The sequence below is a fragment of the Pelodiscus sinensis genome, chromosome 23 (genome assembly GCF_052426305.1).
Source record: "Pelodiscus sinensis isolate ZL-2025 chromosome 23, ASM5242630v1, whole genome shotgun sequence".
NCBI classification, from domain to species: domain Eukaryota; kingdom Metazoa; phylum Chordata; order Testudines; family Trionychidae; genus Pelodiscus; species Pelodiscus sinensis.
The window spans coordinates 14,906,098-14,927,828 of record NC_143074.1 but is presented as its reverse complement, the minus strand read 5'-3'; the positions used below and the strand labels follow the sequence as shown (position 1 = coordinate 14,927,828).

General features: G+C 49.7%; 1 protein-coding gene across 8 annotated transcripts in view; it reads left to right on the top strand.

The window, feature by feature from the left end:
* The window catches only part of RAPGEF1 (Rap guanine nucleotide exchange factor 1), a 151,991-nt gene extending 136,726 nt beyond the window's left edge, over nt 1–15,265 (top strand). For all 8 annotated transcript variants that reach the window (XM_075905548.2, XM_075905547.2, XM_075905550.2 and 5 more), the window contains 10 exons: nt 374–462; nt 2,842–2,930; nt 3,980–4,165; nt 5,592–5,676; nt 5,905–5,999; nt 7,471–7,549; nt 7,689–7,790; nt 8,254–8,351; nt 10,340–10,468; nt 11,166–15,265. In XM_075905548.2, the coding sequence (XP_075761663.2) occupies nt 374–462; nt 2,842–2,930; nt 3,980–4,165; nt 5,592–5,676; nt 5,905–5,999; nt 7,471–7,549; nt 7,689–7,790; nt 8,254–8,351; nt 10,340–10,468; nt 11,166–11,316 (1,103 nt within the window). In that variant the 3' untranslated portion in view covers nt 11,317–15,265. The remainder of the gene's footprint in view (nt 1–373; nt 463–2,841; nt 2,931–3,979; nt 4,166–5,591; nt 5,677–5,904; nt 6,000–7,470; nt 7,550–7,688; nt 7,791–8,253; nt 8,352–10,339; nt 10,469–11,165) is intronic.
* Nucleotides 15,266–21,731: the final 6,466 nt, after the last annotated feature.

The window sequence follows — 21,731 nt, the reverse complement described above, 5'->3', positions numbered from 1 at the left end:
GCCCCTCTCCCTTCCAGAGTGTCTTGCAGGATGCGAAACAGCTGATCACTGTGGGCCGGAGGCATGGGGGCTGCCAGCAGCAGGAGGAGGCACTAGGGGGAGCTAATAGGGGGCTGCTGCTGTATTACTGTGACTCTTCAGCAATGTGCACTGATGAATGCCAGCTCCTCAGACTCAGGCTGGCCGCCGCCTGGCAAGAGATAACACTGCAGTGTTGCTGTAAATCTGGATATGAAGTTGTTCTTGCACAGTTTGCCTCCCCTGTTACCAATTTTTGTCCTTTTGTAAAGCTGCCCTAAATGTTGAATTCAGTACAGAGCATGTTTCTTTCTGGAGACCCCATTGACTGAGGTGTTGCTGCCTTCCCTTTTAGATCGGGTGCTGTATTGTGAAGCCTTTTTGACAACGTACAGAACATTCATTACCCCTGAAGAGCTCATCAAGAAGCTGCAATACCGATATCCTTCCAAAAGTGCACTACCCTAGACGCCGTCACGGCTCGGAGCGCTGCATTCAACATTGCATGGGCAGGGCAGGAAATGGCCTAATCCAAAGCATGCTGGCAAAGCAGTCTGCGGTATATTCAAGCCCATGTGGATGACACCCCCCCCGTTAGCTTATGGGCAGGAATTCATTGTTTAGTGCACAATTGCTTCATTTCAGTGCAAACCAGATAGCAAGCTCCCTGGGAGAAATCAAAGCTGATGTGGTTTATTGGTCTGCAGCACAAGACTGAGAGCCAGGAATTCCAGGGTTCTAATCCCAACTCCGGATGACTGCTTGGCTTTAGCAATTCTATCATTTGTCCATGCCATAGCTTTCTCATCTGTACAATGGGATAATATTTAATTTCCTCTTAGGAGAACAAGTAATCCTGTAGCACCTTAGGGTATGTCTACACTACCCTCCTAGTTCGAACTAGCGGGGTAATGTAGGCATACCGCACTTGCAAATGAAGCCCGGGATTTGAATTTCCTGGGCTTCATTTGTATAAGTGGGGCGCCGCCATTTTTAAAACCCCGCTCGTTCGAACCCCGTGCAGCGCGGCTACATGGGGCACGAACTAGGTAGTTTGAACTAGGCTTCCTAGTTCGAACTACCGTTACTCCTCATTCCACGAGGAGTAACGGTAGTTCGAACTAGGAAGCCTAGTTCGTGCCCCGTGTAGCCGCGCTGCACGGGGTTCGAACGAGCGGGGTTTTAAAAATGGCAGCGCCCCGCTTATGCAAATGAAGCCCGGGAAATTCAAATCCCGGGCTTCATTTGCAAGTGCGGTATGCCTACATTACCCCGCTAGTTTGAACTAGCGGGGTAGTGTAGACATACCCTCAGAGACTAACAAGAATAGATGGGTAGTATCAGAGCTTTCACGGGCAAAACCCTCTTCCTCTGATGATTTTTATTTTATATATATATATATATAGATAGATATAATTTTTTTTTGTTAGTCTCTAAGGTTCTATAGGAATACTTGTTTATAAAGTTACACACTGACATGGCTACGCTTTGAGAACTCCTCTCAGGGTATGTCTGGACAGCGCTAAGAGATGCAATTCCCAGCATGTGACATACGCAATCTAGTATGCTAAATGTAGCAGTCATACAGGCAGGGCTTGGGCTAGCCACCTGAGTGCAACCCAGCCCAACCCTCTGGATAGTTAGTGGGCTGGCTAGCCCGAGTCACTGCCTGTGGTGCTGTAGCCATACTGCTGTATTTAGCAAGCTAGCTTGAGCAGAATTAGCGTGTTTATGTTGTCTTGAGCTGGGAATTGCCCCTCAGAGCTGTTCAGATGTACCCAGAGAGATGGTGTGTGGATTGATGACTGGAGTTACTGGTGAAAACTAAACTCTCAGTATTTAGACCTCCTTCCTGCCACCAATACTTCACATTGGGGTTCTGAGCTGTGCCCTTGGTACCGGTATCATGGCTAGGGCCCCTTACCTCCCGGCAGATACTTCTGCTGTGACATATAGAATATTACATCTAGAATGCCCTTCCCTTGGCTCCTGTCCCATAACTCCCTCCATTGCCATGGCACAGAGGTGCACAGTGTAAAAGCTTCATGGGTTTTAGTCCAAGGCCTGGTGTCATGCTGTCCAGAGTGACAGCTCCTCACTGCCACCTTCAGCAGAGAAGATGGCCCTGCTGTGGTTTATGATCACCAGACACAGAGCCTCTGGTGTTAAGGTCAGCTGTGAAGTACTCACTTCTAAGAAGTGCTTGAAATTCAGAGCCACAATCTGGAGTTCTGTACACCAGAGCTTTTGTTGTTGTTTAAACTCATTGTTGTTTGCTCCTCTCGCCCCGCCCAGCCCAGCCCAGCGGTTGAAGAAATCTTCTCAATTCATGTTGCCCCTCATACATTCCCCACAGTAACCACGGCAGCCATCTTGCGGGGTTTGAACTGGGCAGAACTCTTTAGGTCAGTCAACTTTCCTCAACAGCCAGTGTTGTCTGCAAGTGACCAGAGGCACCCCCTGATCTCTGCCTGCTGAGGGAATGAGAGACTGGGTTGGGATTGAGCTCTGTGCACTTACAGGAGAGGTCAGGTGGCACCGTGAGGCCAAGAGGAGTGACAGCAGCTTGCTGGACTGGCAGTTGACTCAGTTGTCATCTTAGAGATGATGGTTTCAGGGTACAACCACCTCCTCCCCCCAGTGCGCCCACGGAGTGACGTGAACCCTTCTCTGCTACGTGCAGCCTGTACTGCTCAGACCACCAGCTTTAGTATTTCATGTCCCTCCTAGAAATTGAGTGCTGGTCTCAGTCATGGCAAACCGCAGTGATCCTGGCAGAAAGCCTCTTGACAAGGTTAGTTCTTTAACTTGTGGCCAACATATGAGAAGTTCTGTCACTTCACAGAGACTTTTAAGAAGCGAGTGAGCAAGAACACATTCTTCGTGCTGGTGAGAGTGGTGGACGAGCTGTGGTGAGTTTCCCTCCTGCTTTGTTTGGGGGCCTAGGCAGGAGATAATAAAATTGGAGCAGTACTGTCATGTAAACCACATCGGGGTAGGGGGAGCCCTGAAATTTCCTTCCTCAGATCAGCAAGACTGCAGCAGGCTGGGCACTTGTGGTGTTAGCTGGGCAATGCATGTTCTCAGGGCGCCTTTTCTGGGTCTCACTTATAACTTCAAAAATAAACAATTTGAAGGAGAATCTTTCCAGGGAAGGAAAAGTTCTCCAGAGGGCGAACTGGAATGGCCTGGATTCAGTTAAGCTTCTGGGAAAAATAATTGGATTGTGTGTTGAGCTCACTTTCCTAGATGGGAGTCTGAGGCAGAACAGTAACTGCGTCGATTTCTAGGGACATCCCTAATGACACATCATTTCAGTTATCTTGGCTGCCTGCGCATCTCATCTGGGACTGTGTTGTGCTTCCATGCAAGAGTCTCCTGGTTTGAGACTGATTTAGAACTTTGGTCCCATAAGGAGATGGAAGGAAGGGAGAGATTACTGAGATGGCCCGCAGTGTACTCAAGGGAGGAGTGCAGCATGAGATGCCTTTGAGCAGTCTCTGAGAGCTAGCTGTAGGTACTTCAGTCTCCCCAGAGAGCTGGTTGTCATAGCAGCAGTGTAACAGAGCGAGTGTATGGATAAGAAGGCTAGCTCGCAGTGCAAAGAGCTGTTGAGATAGCACATCAGGAATAGCTACCCAGAATTGCAGATGGGAGAAGTTTAGGGTGCTGTATTAAAAGGCTAAGCCATTATAATTGGGGGCAGGGGGGAACCATGGGGTGGGCTTTTCTGGCTGCAGGGGGTGAAGGTAATCTTACTCGGGTCCCTGGAAGTCAGAGCTGCAAAAAAAAAATTTTTTCACTGCTCAATTCCATGGGGGAAGCTCACCCTCATATTAATTTTGGACTCTTGTCCTAATTTCTAGTGATAAGAGGAGAAGTCCGTAATACAGGTCCTAGGTAAATGGAAAATGTCATTTTTTTCTGACTCCTCTCTGATGTGTCCCCATCCATGTCTCAGCTTAGTGGAGTTGACGGAAGAGATCCTAAAGTTGTTGATGGACTTGGTGTTCCGGCTAGTCTGCAATGGGGAGCTCAGTCTTGCGAGAGTGCTACGCAAAAACATTCTGGATAAAGTGGAGCAGAAGAACATTCTGAGATACGCCAATTCAATCAAACCTCTAGCAGCCCGAGGGGTGGCAGCCAGGTGAGGCAGCCTGCACCTATTCAAACCTTGCTCCTGCCTTTCACTCTACGCAGAGTAGGTCAATGCACAGAGTTTTTCGGGGGGGGGGGGGTTTTGGGGGGGGGTATGCTTTTCCTAACCCTTCTTTATCTGTCCCTGCCCAACACACTGTCTTCTCTTCTCTGTCACACCTTGTTTTTTAAGGCACGTGTGTGATAGAGCTCCATGAGTTACCCCTGTGTGCTGGTGAGGCTTGTGTGCAGTATCTGTGCTCGTGGGCTAATCAGTTACCTCCTCAGAGCTCCTCATCCAGGAGCCCTGTGAATGCGCCTGCCTCGTGCCGACATGCACTGAGACTCAGTCAGTCCATCCCTTTGTTCTGCAAGGGAAGAGACACACAGGAAGTCACTGGCAAACTGGTGGAAAGAAGCATGTGTGAGATTTTAAAAATCCTTTAGTGTAGACTATGAAGCATAACAGAGAATCTGGATGCCTGAGGGATAGGACACTCCAAGCACCCATCTTGAGCTTTAATGACACTCTGGTAAGCTTCTCAGGGCAGGGATCTGTCATTTTGACTTGGATCCCCTGTCGTCTTGTGTAAATGATCTCTCAGCACTCATCACTTCTAGATCAGGAGAGGAGAAAGTGACATGTTTAGACCTCTGTATAATTAGAGACGCTGTGTGCAAAGGCTCCCTTCCCCCATTGATATTTGTATTAAGATCATCATATATGCAAGATAAAGGGTGTGTCTAGACTACAGGGTTTTGTCGACAAAAATGGACTTTTGTCGATAAACCTATGCCTGCGTCTACACTACCGCCGAGTTCTGTCGACATAATGTTGACACAACTCGGCAGTTTTGTCGACTGCGGGAAACCTCATTCTGCGAGGAATAACGCCTTTTGTCAACAGAGTTCTGTCAACAGAAGGCGTTATTGCATCTACACTGTCCTTTGCATCTACACTCTCATATCGACAAAGCGGCTTGCTTTGTTGACAGAACTGGATGTAGTCTAGACGCTCTTTGTCCACAGAAGCCTGTAGCTTAGACGTACCCAAAGAAAAACCAAGAGGAAAAGTCAAGTAGTTGATATGGGAGCTTGCAGTGGAAATTATGTTAATGCCACAAGTATGGACTGTTTTCTCGTCCTCTGCAGACAAAGTCTCATTTAAAAAAATTCTGGTGCCAGTTCTACGCTGTGTTACACCCATATCATGGTAGTGTGTGATTCCAGTGGCCTCAGTGGAATTATGCTTCAGCACAGCTGATGAAAGAGGTGAAGAATTGGGCCTCTAGCTCTCTCCTCAGTTGACCTTCATGAAATAAAACAAGGGCTCTCATTGTAACCACCCATTTGTCTTCCCAGTGTCAGTATTTTAAAGGAAAGAAAGTCCATCATGGTTTAATTAGCCTTTGCCTTTCCCTCTTTGTCTCTTACAGGCCTGGGACCTTGCATGATTTCCATAGTCTTGAAATAGCCGAGCAGCTGACCCTTTTAGATGCCGTGCTCTTCTATAAGATAGAGGTACAGACACAAAATCGGGGGCTGGGGTGGAAGGGAGAGGTTTTAACAAATGCCTTCAGCAAGTTCTTATGCTGCTTTCCAACTGCTCTCAGGCATACACCTGTTGTGGTTGTAGGAGAAAGCAAAGTTTGTGTCAGGGGAGGTCTGTAAATCATGGGGATTATGGGGAATCCACAGACAGATGTTTCATTTTTAACTCGTGGCTCATTCTTTTCTTTTCCCCCCCAGATCCCAGAAGTTTTGCTTTGGGCAAAAGAGCAAAATGAGGAGAAGAGTCCCAACCTAACACAGTTCACTGAGCACTTTAATAACATGTCCTACTGGTAAGGAGATTAGAGCAACAGCCACTGTACAGAATTTAACATGTCCCAGGAGCCCAGAAAATCTCTCCTTGAGCTGTGCTACCTTATGGCTGCTTGTTTCAATGGTTTTGTCTTGTAGTGTTTTGCTTGGCACTTTTGCTTCCTCCTGGGTGTAGACCCAAGATATTCTGCAAAGAATCCTATGTCACAGGAAAATGAAACCTTGTGGACTTGACTTCAGGAGACAGCTGCATCTCCAGGCTTTATCGCAAATAACACCGAGATCCTTTAGACCAGGGCTACTCAACTTTGGAAGCCCCAGGGGCCACAATGATACTCACAGCACATGCCAAGGGCCGCAACTTAAATGTGGTTGCATATGCATGCAAATATATGCAAATAGCTTCTTCACACTGACAGGCATGAATACAAAGCACTTCCCACAATGCCCCAGCGCTCCCGGCATCTCCTCCGTGGCAGCTAGAAATGTCAACACCCTGTACCCATCTGTTCCTGCCAGCCTGTCCTCTTGTGTCTTTCAATGCCTGGGAGACCCCTTGCCGTTGTGGAGCATGTTCCTGGTGGAGGCCATGTTCAAAGCATCCCACCCGCGGGCTATGGGTTGAGCCCCGCATAAACCCAAACTGCACTGCGGGCCGCAAACGAATGGGCCGCGGGCCACATGCAGTCACGGGCTGTGTGTTGAGTAACCCTGCTTTAGACAAACACCTGAGATATCTGTGTGCATGTGCCTCTTGCCTATCTCAAACTAAAATCCGTAGAGAAAGGAGGGTACCATGTCAAATAGCCAGTCTGATAAAGGATTTGAACTGCAGCTAAAAACCGATCCCTTGGGTAAATTGATCCCTTAGTTCCTCACATGTCCTCACAAACCAAAGGAGAATGGCACCCCTTTAAGAGGAATTAATCCTAGGATGTTAAGTAGCTCCACTTTGCATCTAAGAGTGATGGAATTCTTCCACCTCGTTCCCTGTAACATTCACTGTGAGAAATAACCTCTCTCTCTCTCTCTCTGCATGGGAGCTTCCTTCTGGTTTTGGTAATTTCAACTTCTGGTGTCTTGGGGAATTAAAATATAAGTTGCCCCGGTATACATCTGTTCCGCACTACAGTCATTGACGCTTGTAGGAACGGATGTGTTATAAGTCCTCCCATTCCCCTCTTTTAAGTTGCACCCAAAAAAATAAATAAATTGTGCAAATGGAAGTCAGCTGCGAGAAAACAATTCCCTGCTTTAAGTTGTTTCACTGTAAGTCCAAGTTTTTTGGAACATTTCTTGGACTTATAGCAAGGACGGCCTGTATTTGCTTAAGCTCTGTAGAGAAGAAATGGGACAGGAAAGTGTAAAATTTCAGCCTCGTTCATCACTCTGTTAGCTAGTAGCCACTCAAGTGAAGCAGCAGGTATTGCTAGATCAGATTCTAGCTCAAGGGTTAAATCGCTCTTCCTCTGTTTTTGCCAATCCTCACAGGGTCCGTTCGATAATCATGCTACAAGAGAAACCGCAAGACAGAGAGAGGCTGCTCCTTAAATTTATAAAGATCATGAAGGTAACAGCTCATTCCTTGTGATTCACACACCCATTGTTCAGTGCACTTATGTGTTTTGCTGTATGTGGGACATTCCATTAGGGGCAACGCTGTTTGTCTTCCACACCTCTAGAGTCACTAGTCTTTTCCCTCTTTACAGCACTTACGAAAGCTGAATAATTTTAACTCCTATCTGGCCATTCTTTCTGCGCTGGATTCAGCACCCATCCGAAGGCTGGAGTGGCAGAAACAGACATCGGAGGTGAGAAAAAGCAGTGTGATCCCTGTGGACATTCCCATATTTAAGCAGAAAAGAGAAATTTTGTTATGAAGGGAAACAATTGTGTAAGTTCTAATAACTCAAATGTGTCTTGGCACTGAAGGATAGTGGATACACACTTCACATGGTGGATGGTATCACCATTCTGGAAATCTGTATTTCACTTCAACAGCATGCATTGTAAAAGCTGCAGACATGCAAGTAGCATCATAGGCTAAGAAAACATTATCTCTCTTTCTACAGAGGTCAGAGGTTTGAATACTGATAGCATGTGGGCTTGTGTATGTATAGTTAAGGAGAAGGCTTGGTCCTTTCAATGACTTAGAACCAGCTCTCTGGCTTACTATGATCTTTGGGGATGCAATTTCTTTAAGTACATGCACCCTGTTAGAGAAATGGCTTCTTTGCACTATGAATTCCACATCCATGTTTTATGTCCTTCTAGGGCTTGGAAGAGTATTGCACACTCATTGACAGCTCCTCGTCATTCCGGGCCTACCGAGCAGCGCTGGCAGAGGTGGAACCTCCCTGTATACCTTACTTGTGAGTAGCTGTTCTCTAATGGTCACTAGTTTGTCTCCTCTTACTCGGGGTGTCTCTTTGTGCAGGTCCCTGGCAGCCTTTCCTCAGCCATGCATTTGTTTTTCACCTTGAGAGTGGGACAAAGGGTGCAGGATACTACCCTTACGGCAAGCCTTCCACTGATGCAAGGCTTCTGTGTTCTAAAATGTGAGGAAGATGATGCTTCTCATTCCTAGTCATCCAAGAACTGCTAAGAGCCAGAGTGGTTATGTATCAGTTCCCTGTGATCATAGAACCCCAGAACACTAGAACAGGAAGGGACCTCGAGAATTCATCAAGCCCAGTCCCCTGCCCTCACAGCAGGACCAAGCACCATCTAGATCTGTGGTGTCCAACACGCTAGCTACATGTGGCTATTTGGCTGGTTGAAAGTGGCTAGTTCGCTTTCTGTAGTGACTACTGCTTCAGAACTGGTTGAACACCACAGGGATTGTCCCTGTTAGATGTCTATCTAACCTGCTCTTAAACATCCTGGCTATGCCTACAGTGGCGGCTTCTTGTGCGGAAGAGTTCTTGTGGAAGATTTTTTGCACAAGAGCGCATCTACACTGGCATGTGCTTTTGCGCAAGAACATCCATGGCAGTGTGGATGCTCTCTTGCGCAAGAAAGCTCTGATGACCATTTTAACCATAAGGGCTTTTTGTGCAAGAAATTCATGTTGCCAGTCTACACTGCCCTCTTGTGGAAGAGCTCTTGTGCAAGAGGGCTTATTCCTCGTGGGGAGAGGAATAACTCTTCCGGAAGAAGCCCTGTTTTCCAACGCTGTACTGTAAATTTACTTGCACAAGAACGCGCGTGCAGTGTAGACAGCAGGCAAGTTTTTGCGCAAGAACAGCTCTTCTTGTGCAAGAAACTGCCAGTGTAGACATAGCCCCCCAGTGTTGAAGATTCTACAACCTCCCTAGGCGAGTCTTTCCTAATGTCCAACCTAAACCTCCCTTGCTGCTATTTAAGCCCATCGCTGGCATTCCCCTTTGTGATTTTTTCGGAGGTAGTTCTCACCTTTCACAGCAGGGATCCTATGGCGGTGATGTAACCTGTTAACTGGTAAGCTTCATCCTTAATAGGTGATGTTTACTGATAACCCATGGCCTGGCCAAGCTGAAGCAGCCCACTGCCTGATTCGGGTGGAGAGATGCTCTAACCTGGCCGTGCTGCGGGTAGGGGGTGCTCCCGCCCAGCTGGACTGGAGCAGTTTCCTGTCTGGCCCGAGCAGCCCCCCAGCTGCAGGATCCCAGTTAACTGGTTAACCAGGATTTTACATTCCTGTCTCATAGTCTGGATGCCAGATTCACCATGGGTTTATATGGGCTTTACCAGCATCAGTCCTGCCTGCCCCAGATCCCCAGCAGGGGAAAGCTTGTTAGAGAAGAACGTACAGAGGCACAAAATAGACCACCTGTTAAGGACCATTGAGAATGAGACCGCCCCAAAAGGAACAGAGCACAGGAAGGGAGGAGTGGCCATAGGGGAAGGAAAACGTGATCCAGTGCCTTCCTCTGGGTGGCTTTACCCAGCAGGAGACCCAGCAACATGGAAAGCTCTCCTCCTTTGCAGAAAATTTGAGAGAAGTCTGAAAGTGCCACTCACTGCCCCCTGCTTCCAAGAGCACTGACAGCCAGCACGTCTTGTGCCAGCTTTACCTAGTCTGCTCCCAACTTGCAGATGCACTGAAGTAAATAATTGTTCTCTGATTCTGAAACTGGTCCCCGGTATCACTGGTTTAAGCATTAATGCTTCATCTGCAGGATCCCCCCTCTACACGTATGAAGGCAGGAGCCTTTAGCCTTTGAAAGGACTGACATCCTCTGATTTCAAATGCAGGAGCACTGAGCAGTGGGGTTGATTTTTACTTGCCTTCCAGCTGGCTCTGCTGTGCTGGCGACTAACCTGCAGCTCTGTGCTTTTCTTCCCTCCTCCCTGCATGCTCCACTCTTCTCTCTTCCAGAGGCCTGATTCTGCAGGACTTGACATTCGTTCACTTGGGAAACCCAGATTACATCGATGGCAAAGTGAACTTTTCCAAACGTTGGCAACAGTTTAACATCCTGGACAGCATGAGGCGCTTCCAACAAATGTAAGTACAGCCAGCTGCCTGGCCTCCAGCAGGGAGCAGAGACTTGAGCTGCCTTTGAGGTGTTCTTACGCCACTTTGGGACTAGGCACAGGGGGATGCGAACTGTGCTGTGCTGCTGCTACTGCAGCAGAGAGGAACCCTGACTAGGAGAATGGAAGTGGCGTAAAGTCAGGGGTTTTAGGGCAGTCAGTGAGGATCCTCGAGATGACAGAAGAACTGTCAGTTTCCTTGAAGTCTTTCATTCTTTCGAGCTCAGCTATGATGCCTACAGTGTGTTTACCTAGTGCATTATCCAGCCTTGTTTTAAATGTTCCATGCAGGAAGCCTTCCATCTCCTCTCTTCTCTGCTGAGATTTATTCTTTCTATCCATCTTCTGTATGGCTGTTGACTCATTGTTCTCTGATACTTGCGGGTTTTCCTCCTAATGCTCTGTTTTACTAATGTTTGCAGTTATATTGGGCATCTGGCAACTGCCTGGATTGTTGTTCTTTCCCTTTGTAAAGTTCAGTACCACATTTGCCTTTTCTCCACCAATACACTGGTATCTACAAGCAGATGGTCCCGTTGTACAAATTTCCCAAATTGGAATGTTAAATGTATTTCAGACCAGATAGTCTGGAATTGCCCTAATTCAGGGGTGGTTCATGGGGTAAGCTAGCTGCTGTGTTAATTGTAATGTTCTCTCTGGTTTTATAGCCATTACGACATCAAAAGAAATGACGATATAGTCTCTTTCTTCAATGACTTCAGCGACCATTTGGCTGAGGAGGCCTTGTGGGAACTGTCTCTTAAAATCAAACCTCGAAACATAACGAGGCGAAAAACAGACAGGGAAGAGAAAACCTAGGAAAAGGGGCACATGAGCAAGGAGAATCGCTCTGCGAATGCACAGAGGGCAGCTATGAGACTGGAGTAAAAACTTGTACCTGTTACTGGATGACGCACTCTTCCTGCTCCGGTGGCAAGAGTCGCTTGCTTCCTGGGTCTGTGAATGTTGGATTCTCTCAGCAGAAGAATTGTGAATGTGTGTGTCACATCAGACAGCAACAGCCAAGGAAAACCAATGCTCGCTCCATTCTCCTTCCTCCACCTCCCGTCTCTCCACGCCGTCAGTCAGCTTTAAACCTGTGACGAGAGTGCCGTGGAAAGAGGCTCCTCTGTCAGCGTGTGGCTGGTTTGCCAATTGATGTTTTACATGTATTCTGAAATACTCTTGCTTTTGTCTTCTGACACCAGGGGGCAGCAGCAATAGCTCCGCAGCCAATAAGCTGTAAGGGTGTGTCTGGCAAAGCACCTATACAGCTGGCAAAAACTGTGGAAACCCTGGATTGTTCCCTGTTACCTTCTTGTCTCCCATGCAGTGTGGTCGTGAATCACTTTTTCCCCCCAGGGAAGATGGGGCGGCAGGCTGGAGGGGCCTTGTACTCTTCTTGCCAGAGAAGCTCCATTTTGGAAGCATTTTTGTGTGTTTACAGGGTTATTAAATCAAATTGTCCCAGATTTCTCTGGTGGAAGGCAGCCACCAGAGATATGGAAGAGGCATTGAAAACATAGGCAAGGACTGCTGTCTTCAGTCATCCCATTGCCCTTCCTCCCCCAGGTCTCGTTATTTAAAGATGCTAACTCTCCCAGCTCTGGGAAGGTTGACTAGCCAAGGTACTGCGGCTCAAGCACCCTTTGAGCCCGTTTCCCTTCGTGATGGTACTAGCTACTGCACAGGAAATACTGTAGTGTATCGACTGTTTGTAAATACTAGTATTTAGATCCCACGGAGGGCGGGGGTTGATGCATGTCAAATCGCCAGTGGGTTTAAGGAAATCAAGTGCAAAACAGTGTCTCTAAATCCACAACTAGTGAAAACGTCTTTCCGAGTGCTGGAATAAAAGAGGCTTGGGGCAGCTGAGTCTGGAGTGGAGGATAGAGGGGGACGTCTGGAACCAGGAGGAATATTTCCAGGATTTTAAACGCTAAGGTGCAAAGGAAAGGACATGTGTTTGGTGCTAAGACTGGTTATCCTCTCTCCCTCACCCATCTCGCTTGGGGTAGCTGCCAGAAGTGTTATGCAACCCCCTCTGCATAACCCTTGGTGCTGCATTTATGTGACCTAAAGGTCTGAAAAGCCAGAAGGCATCGTTGGGTGGCAAAGTTCTGTCCACAGTACAGTCAAGATTCAGTGGAACACAGGCAGACTGGCACATACTGGGAAGTTAGCACATCATGCGTCATGTTAACCCTTATCTGGTCCATGTGCCTTATTCAGTTTCTCTACCATTTACCCCTCTGGTCATGCCCTCAGATGAGCAGTGCAGCTAGGATTTTCCACCAGTGCAGCTAAGACTGGCCAATTCACACCTGCGACATTTTTGTGTCCTTCATCAACTGTTTACAGCGTTGGTCGTGTTTTCAGGAATACGTGCAAGGCCTCGTTTGGAACTGTGTGGTGTAGTTTCCCTGATGGTGAATCACTGGGTTTTATAGCAAATTCTAACAAAACCTTTGCAGCTTTTAGGGATGTAACTCTTAGGGCTTCTCCCAGCAGCATTCACTTCCTCATCAAGAGATGTTCAGTGTCTGCCAAGCCTACCTAGTTCTGAGTGAACCAGGGTTACAAAACCCTTTCTTCTTCACACTCATAGCAGTCGTTCCTTGTCCCTTTTGTTAAATGGCGGCTTTGACTGACAATCTGTTTGATACCAGATGGAGTGGTCTCCCCACAAACCTTGTACCTATTTAACTGAAGGTGTATTTTTAAACCAGTTTGTGTAGATACTTCTATTTCAGTCTGAGTGTCTCGTGGCAATTTAGCTTAAGTAAATTCTTTCCTGACTTAAGCTAACCTGAAATAAGAGTCTCTACACAGTCTGTTGCACCAGTTTAACTAAATCTGTTTTTAAAGCGATATAATTTTTTCAAGTAGACAAGCCCATAGTCAGATGCAGGATTAGTTTTCTGTGCACGTGCAGCATTCTTGCTTGTTCCTGACATTCCTCTATTTGTCTTTGCCATGTTACCGGCTGACTCATTCTAAATGTGAATGGCTAGCTGGGGAGAATGCATGAAATGATTATTCAATCAGTGCAGCTGTATTTCATGTAAAGGGAATATAGACACGACCAAGAGGTCAGCCGACCATTCCTGGCTAGTTCCAAGCAGCCTGTAGAAAGGGGAACAGCCAAAGAGAAGCCTGTCAATACTGAAGAGAGGAAATTTAACAAGTTTAAGAAGCCAGATTTGTTGTTTATGAAGCTAATCTGTGAGAGTTGTTGAGCTGGCTGCTTTGCAGGATAAAGTCGTAGCTGACTGTGAAGCAGCCAACACGCTCCACCTCTTGCTTAGTTAGAATCCTTGCCTGCTTGGTCTGAGCACGTCACTTGGTTATTTAAGGCGAGTGTTGTAGCAGAGGTGATTTATAGCAGTATTGGGTGTGGTGTTGTGGCTAAAATTGTCCTTTCATTTCAGTGCATTCCAGCTTGGTGCCTAGTGTGTGTGAGTTGTGCTCCCTCTGGGTTAAAGTCTGATGAGGCTACCTGGGACTGTCCCATCTCTTGGCGGGAGGGAAGGGGGGGCAGAGGTGGCTGGGGGAGAGGCCTCAGCAGGCAGATGCACCTCAGTCAGAATGCACCTTGTCCTAAGCTGCCCCACCGATGCTCATGTCTCGTCTGGCTTTGCTGTGTAGCCGATTCAAGTCCCTGCTGTGCAACTAAACTGCAGACAAGACCCCCCTGAACCATGCATAGGAGGAGACAAAGCTGCCATCCGCACACAGCCAGCTCCTAATGAAAGGAAGCCACTGGTGTGTGTGCTGGCTGCCACGTGGCTGCTGTGAGGATCAGTGCTCGAGTCCTGGTTGTGCAAATAACCAGCTGGGGGAGGCTGCTGCTGTGACCCAGACCCTATCAACACGGTGCCCAAGGCAAAGAACTGGAGAAGGAGAAGCAGCTGGGGCTGGGCAGCAGGATGAATCACTCCGTAATTGCCCTGTTCTAGGCTTTGCCTCTGGAGCATCTGGCACTGGCCCCTGCTGGAAGACAGACTCCTGCCTAGATGGCCCATTGGTCTGACCCAGCAGGGCTGCCATTTGGGTTCCTTGGTGGCAAGCGGAGTGCTGGCTTGCCTCTCAAGTTGAGGTTTGTGCTTGTGGTTTTGAAGAGTAGTGGTCTGACCTGGGGACTCGCTTCATGGACAGGCGCTGGGGCGTGGGGGCGGTGTTCTCGTCAACGCGTACAAACAAGCTTCAGTAATGTTCCACCCTGGCCAGGGCAGGCCTAGCCGTTCCACGGGCGTGACGGTTTCACTCCTGCTCTATGCTTCACTGTGATCAGAAGCCAGACACCAGAGCCATCTGCAGGCCTGCGAATGCATCGGTCAGTCATGCCTCTTGCAGGCAGAGTCCTTCGACCGTTTCCCCTCTCAGAGGAGTGGGGCTTCCTTTTTTTAAAGCTTTGACTGAAGATTCAGGCGGAGGCCAAATAAGAGATGTTGGCAGTTTGTATGTTACTGCTGGGATGACAGCAGATATACTCAGAGTTGTGGAAGGGAGCCCTATGTTACCCCGACTCTGCCGAGCCGCTTGCCAGCCCTGCTGATCCCAAGTCTCTCTTAGCCTAGAATGTTACATTGTTCTCTATTGACCACTAAGCCCAGCCTGGTCGGGACATCTTCCTGCAAACATTTCAAACCTGTACCTTTTTATATTAAAGCAAAATAAACACAGATAAAGAACCCAGCCTAACGATCATGTTTACAGTGCATGCAGCAGTCTGCAGATTAAAGTGACAATCGAATCCACTTCTCCAGCTGGTGTGGCCTCGTGTTTTCTGTGGTTTCCATCTGCCTGGGTCTCATTTTTCTGTTGGCCTTTTGTTTTCTCCCGGCAAAGCATATACACTTCTCAGAGCCAGAACACTTTTCTTCCCCCTCCCTGCCCAGCAGAAGCCTATTTCTTGGCCCACAATTAGGAGAAGGGTCACTCTCTCACCGTCCAGGAGGTCTGCTTGCCTCTTTCATAGTCCCCTAGTCAGGGGATGCAGAGTGTAGCACATGTGAAGAAGGGTGTGTGCAGGTTGCCAAGGGGCATTATGACACTCCACACGTGCCTATAAATAATTGCTCCTGAGGCCTGGATTGCTGAAAATGTGGTGCTCCTGGTCTATTTCAGTCCTGGATATGTTTCAAAATTCCACTGGAAATAATCTGCATCTGCCAGATCGGAGCATAGGATGCTCAGACACTGACCGAGTCGCATACCAAAAGCAACGCTGAAGTCGGACAGCTTTGCAGGGCGTGACACATGGTATGCCACATCAGAGCTGGCTGGGAAAAAAAAAAACGTGCCTTCTGGCAGTCAAGCTGCAGCTGAGGGGCGGGGGGGACTGTACACAAGACTGTCTTCCCATTTACGCCGTAATATAGTGTGTGTGTTCATTGTACCCTCACTGTAAGGCAAAAAAAGGGAGGCCTAGTATTTTGAAACAGGCCGAGGAGTCAGCCCTCCTGGGTTCTGTTTGCAGTGGTGTGGCCATTTCATTGCGACCATTTGCAAGTCATTTCACCTGGCTGTGTGTTTCAGGCCCAAAGGGGGGTGTGACACAGCTCTGTGCTTTTAAGCAGTTGCCATGTTCCACTGCAGAAGTGGCCAAAGGGATGGGCGAAGGGGATCTCTGTTTGCTCCCTGAACTGCCTTGCAAAAATGTTAAGAGCTCGCTGAACTTTGAAAGGCTCAATCCAGTCAGGTGCCAAGAGTTCTTAACACTCAGACACTTCGTGGGAGCTGAGAGTAATGCCTGGCAGCATTGAGAGGTGCTGTGAAAGCCTGTGATGAGCCCTGCTATTACAGTGAGTAACAGTCATGCTTCCCCAGGGACTGAAATGTGCTCTGATTCCTCTCTCCGGTGTTTCCCTCTTTGCTTTTAGCTGCTAGCAGTTAGGTTCACTCTGACATAAAACTGCTGCCTACCCCAGGATCCCATGGTGCGAGGTGCAGAACAAACAGAACAAAGCCAGTCACCTCACCTCCCAAATAGGTTGGAGACCCCTGTGTTAAGCTTTCTAACCACAAGGTCACTTCTTCCATTGAAGTGCAATGTAAGATCTACCTCAGACCCAAATACTCTTGTCCCACTTCCTTCCCACCCCTTCTTTGAGTCTCTGCCCCTGCTCCACCCCTTCTCCGAGGTCTCACCCTGCTCACTCCATCTCCCTTCCTCCCTGAACCTCATTCACTTGCACCAGGCTGGGATAGGGTGTTGGGGTGCAAGCTCTGGTCTTGGGCCAAGGGGTTCAGAGTGTGGGAGGGGCTCCAGGCTTAGCCCAGGGTGGGGGATGGGGGCCAGGAGGGATTTCAGGGGGCAAACTCTGAGGAGGAGTTTGGGTGCAGGGGGACTCATGTCTGGGGCAGGGAGCTGAGTGCAGGAGGAGGTTCAGGGCTGGGACAGGGATTCAGGAAGCAGACTGACTGGGCACCACTTAACTGAGATGGCTTTTGGGTGGTGGAGCAGTGGGGTTAAGGCAGGTTTACTCCTGCCCTGGCCCTGCACCACTCCTGAAAGCAGCTTGCATGTACAGCAGTGGCTCCATAGCGCCATGTCCTACCCCCTCATCTACAGGCACTGAGCCCACAGCTTCTACTGGCCACAGTTCCCCATTACTGATCAATGAGAGCTGGAGGAGCGGTGTCTGCAGGCAAGGACAGCATGTGGAGACCCCCTTTTCTGCCCCTCCCAGGGGCTGCAGGGACATGCCAGCCACTTCCCCCTTCCCTTACTGCCCCTTTGCCCTCTTTTTCCCTGATGCCCACCCCTCACCACTCTCTGCCCGTTCCCCTCCTGCCCCTCTGTGCCCTCACACATGACTTGCTCCATCCCCACCTTTCTCATGTCCACCCCTCCTTTCAAGCCTTCTCCCAGCACCTTCCCCTCCCCTCGCTAGCCCCCAATGCCCTTCCCCTCTCCTCTCCTCTCTCTCAGTATCACCCTGTCCCCCCTCCCACTGACACCTCCCCTCCTGCCCTTTTCCTCATTGTCTGCACTTGGCCCCCTGGCATTTGTCTTTCCTCCACGCTGTCCCTTGGTGCCTTCCCTTTCTTCCCCCTCCCCCTCCACACAAGCCCCTTCCTCTCCCACCCTTCCCCCCTAGTTTTCCCCCTCCCCTACCTTCTGCCTTCCACTTTGCGGGGCCAGAGTCTGTGCTCGGGCCCCGGACTCCGAACCTGGAACTAGGCCGAGCGGCACAACGCAGCGCCGAGCAGTTTTAAAGTCCCGGGCCGTGACGTCATGTCACGCCCGAGTGTCTCCCCGCTCACCTGGGAACGCCGCACATGGCAGCAGCAGCCGGCAGCGCACACTGGCGAGGGGGAGCCGCACTGAAAGTTGCGCACAGCGGGGACACTCTGGGGCGGGGGTGGGAGGATGCACAAGAAGGGGGGGCTGGCAGGTGGGTTTTTTTATTGCTGGAGCAGGGCCCTCGGCTCTGAATATTGGTGGAGCATGGGCACCACGAGCCCATAAAACTCGCCGCCCATGTCTATGGCTTCAGGTGAGTGGCTTGTGTGAAATTTGGAAGAGCAGCTCAGAGACACCTCTCTCCTTTACTTAAGGATAGAATCTCACAGCAGCCTGAAGGAAAAAGTCCTCGTGGCAGACTGACAGCCTCGCTTGCAGGGTATGCTCAGCCTTAGGCTACCTATTGCTTCAAGAGAGCGAGGGCAATTCTCGTGTTGTTAGTTTTATTTAAACGTTTTTTCTGAGTGTTATTTTAACAGGTAAGTTAATCTCTTAGGGTATGTCTACACTACAAAGTTAGTTCGAACTAACTTTCCTAGGTGCTACACTAGCGCTCCGTTAGTTCGAATTTGAATCGAACTAGTGGAGCGCTTAGTTCGAACTAGGTAAACCTCATTTTACGAGGACTAACGCCTAGTTCAAACTAGCTAGTTCGAACTAAGGGCTGTGTAGCCCTTTAGTTCGAACTAGTGGGAGGCTAGCCCTCCCCAGGTTTCCCTGGTGGCCACTCTGGCCAACACCAGGGAAACTCGTCTGCCCCCCTCCCGGCCCCAGACCCCTTAAAGGGGCACGGGCTGGCTACGGTGCCCGTGCCAGGTGCAAGCCTGCCAGCACCCAGCTAGCAGACCCTGCACCTGGTACGGCACAGAGCCACCCACCCGATGCCCCCCAGCCCACCCCCTCTGGCCGGGACCAGGCTGGCGGCTCCCGGGAGCTTGCCCTGGACCGCAAGAGGCAGGCACCTTCCTGTGCTAGTGTGGACATCGTGGACCTCGTCCACGATCTCCGCACTAGGCACAGGAAAGTGGCCGGCTAGGGCAGGAGAGCTGCCAGCCTGGCCACCCAGGAGCAGGTGTGCATGAAAATCAAGGGGGTCCACTGAGACCTCCGACCCTGAGCCCTGAGCTTACAATGGCCGTCCTGGGTCAGACCAAAGGTCCATCTAGCCCAGTAGCCTGTCTACCGACAGCGGCCAACCCTAGGGACCCTGGAGGGGATGGACCGAAGACAGTGACCAAGCCATTTGTCTCGTGCCATCCCTCTCCAGCCTTCCACAAACTTTGGGCAGGGATACCACTCTTACCCCCTGGCTAATACCACTCCATGGACCCAACCTCCATGAATTGATCTCACTTCCCTTTAAACTCTGTTCTAGTTGTAGCCTTCACAGCCTCCTGCAGCAAGGAGTTCTGCAGGTTAACTATTTGCTTTGTGAAGAACAACTTTCTCTTACTAGTTTGAAGCCTGCTACCCATTCCTTTCCTTTGGTGTCCTCTAGTCCTTCTTTATGGGAACTCAGGAAGAACTTTTCTGAATGCACCCTCTCCACCCAACCCCTGCTTTTAGAGACCTCTATCCTGTCCCCCCTCCGTCTCCTCTTTTCTAAGCTGAACAGTCCCAGTCTCTGTAGCCTTTCTTCATCTGGGACCTGTTCCCAACCCCTGATCATGTTAGTTGCCCTCCCTTCTCCCAGCCTTTCTCTTCCCCTCTCCCACCTCCTTTTCCCAGTCTCCCCCAGTTTTTTTCAATAAAGACAGAGTCAATGTTGGAAGAAACGTTATCTTTATTTTGTACATCAATAAGAAGGGGGGCTAGGGAAGGGTAAGTGGAAGGAGGTGAGGGAGGAATGGGGTACGAGCCCCCGATGGGGTCGACTGGGCTGGCTCTGCGGGCTTCTGGGGGTGGAAGCTCTCCTGCAGCCCCCCGATTGCCCCCTCTCCCCAGATGGCAGCCTGCGGCAAGTGCAGCCAGGCTGATGTCCGAGTGCTGTGATGTGCCCAGTGTGGGTACTCCGGGCACTCCAAGCCAGAACTTCTTTGCAAGCGGGGCACCCCTGAGAACTGTCTGTCCAGGGTGGGGGTCGGGACCCTTTAAGCGCAGCCCTCGGCTAGCCTGAGACAGCATCTCCATGCTCTAAGTCCTCCTCTGATGCCCTGCCGGCACTGCTTCCGGCCATCCTTAAGCCCTGTTCAGGGTCCACTCAATGTGGACTTGCTAGTTCGAATTAGCAAAACGCTAATTCGAACTAGTTTTTAGTTCTAGATGCGTTAGTTCAAATTAACTAATTCGAACTAAGTTAGTTTGAACTAGCGCTGTAGTGTAGACGTACCCTTATATTTACTGATGTAGCAAAGGAGATGTGTGGGGGGTAATTGCCCTTCTGCTCCCCCTATCATACCTCTGCTCACCTGCTCCTCCTCCACCCACCACCACCTGCTGAAGCCTCCTCCCTGCTTCTGCACCCCCCGGCCCAACCCTCCTCCCTCTTCAACAGTGGTATAGTGCCTTCCCCAAACTGGAGGGGCTGGGGGAAGGCATGGTACAAGCTCCCCTACCCCCATCGGGCTCAGCTGTGCACCAGGTTCGGGGCCCTGTCACGTGGCAGTGGGGGGGGGGGGGGCAGCACAAATTTTGCTTTAACACCCTCGCTACACCTCTGGTAGTGTGGCAGCTTTAAAAGGGTATCGAGCCATTAGATGTGTTTTTATTTCATTGTAGTAATGTACAGGCCCCTAGAGTTTGGGTGAAACGCTTCTGATAAATGCAGTTGAACTGTTTCTATGGTGATTAGCCAGCCTTTGTCTCCAGGCCTCCTACACAGGTTGTTCCGGGGAGGAAAGGTGGTTTATTCCTGCTGGCAAAGGAGAGCCATTGGGAATGGTTCGGGGTTAGCTCTGCTGCATCCAGGCTGGACCCTAGTGATTTGCAGATTCTGAGTAATGAAGAGGACTGTAGAAGGGAAGTTCCTGTTCTGTTCCTATGCAGCCCCAGACTGCAGGACCAAGCGGTGATACTTGGCAGGTAGCCCACACTGTAGCTGTGATGCAGAGATTCCTAGCCGTGGCCTGGGGGTTCCCTTCTGGGTGATCCAGGTCAGCAGAGGTAGAATGATCTTGATTTACAGGGAGATGTGTATCTCGCAGGTGGTTCTGATTTACCTGCATTAAGCTCTTTGGCGCCGTGGTGCTGAAGATGCTGGTGACTGACCTGACCTGCCACTGAACACACAGTCTTCCCCCTCTTTGCCTGGAAGCACCTTGTAGCAGACTAGCCTTGAAAAACAAAGCTGTGTCTTAGGCTTAGAAAATCCAGCCCTCTGCTGGCCAGAAAACTGCATTTCAATTGCAAAACACTTGGTTTTGCAAGCAGACCCACCCCTGGCCAGCTTGGCGAGGTCACTGTTACACTAACCAGCAATTTCTTTGTCTAGTTTCAAGACTTCTCTGTATAATAAGGAAGGCGTCTTATGATCATTGTGACAGTCACGTATAGTAATGCCACTGCGCACTCACCCAAATCCAAGTGCCCTTACTGATACGTGCCCCCCTTTCTAACCAGTCGCTGTGGGGCTGTTCTGAGTTGGGCTCGTGTATCGTGTGTGGGGCCTGCACCCTCGCTTGTGCAAGGTAACAAAAATCCGACTGGGCCTGTTACATAGAATTGCCTGCCAAAGTTAGCCGGGGTTAGTTCAAACACAGAGCTCTGAGGCCGCTCAAGGACTGTGTTGAGGTGACGGGTAAACCAGGACAGTGGGACTTGAAATTAATGAACCAAAAATTGATGTTGGGGATGCCGCCTGTCACTCTCTTTTTGGAGTCCTTAAAGAGATTCCCCGGTGGGGGGAGGGCATGTCAAAACATCACAGATTGAAAGGAATGAACTGCCCCCATAGGATCCACCAGGATGCTGGTGGACCTTGACTGTCTGGCTTCAGAGATGTCTGCCCTAATCAGGCCAGGTAAGACCAAGACGACATCCCCAC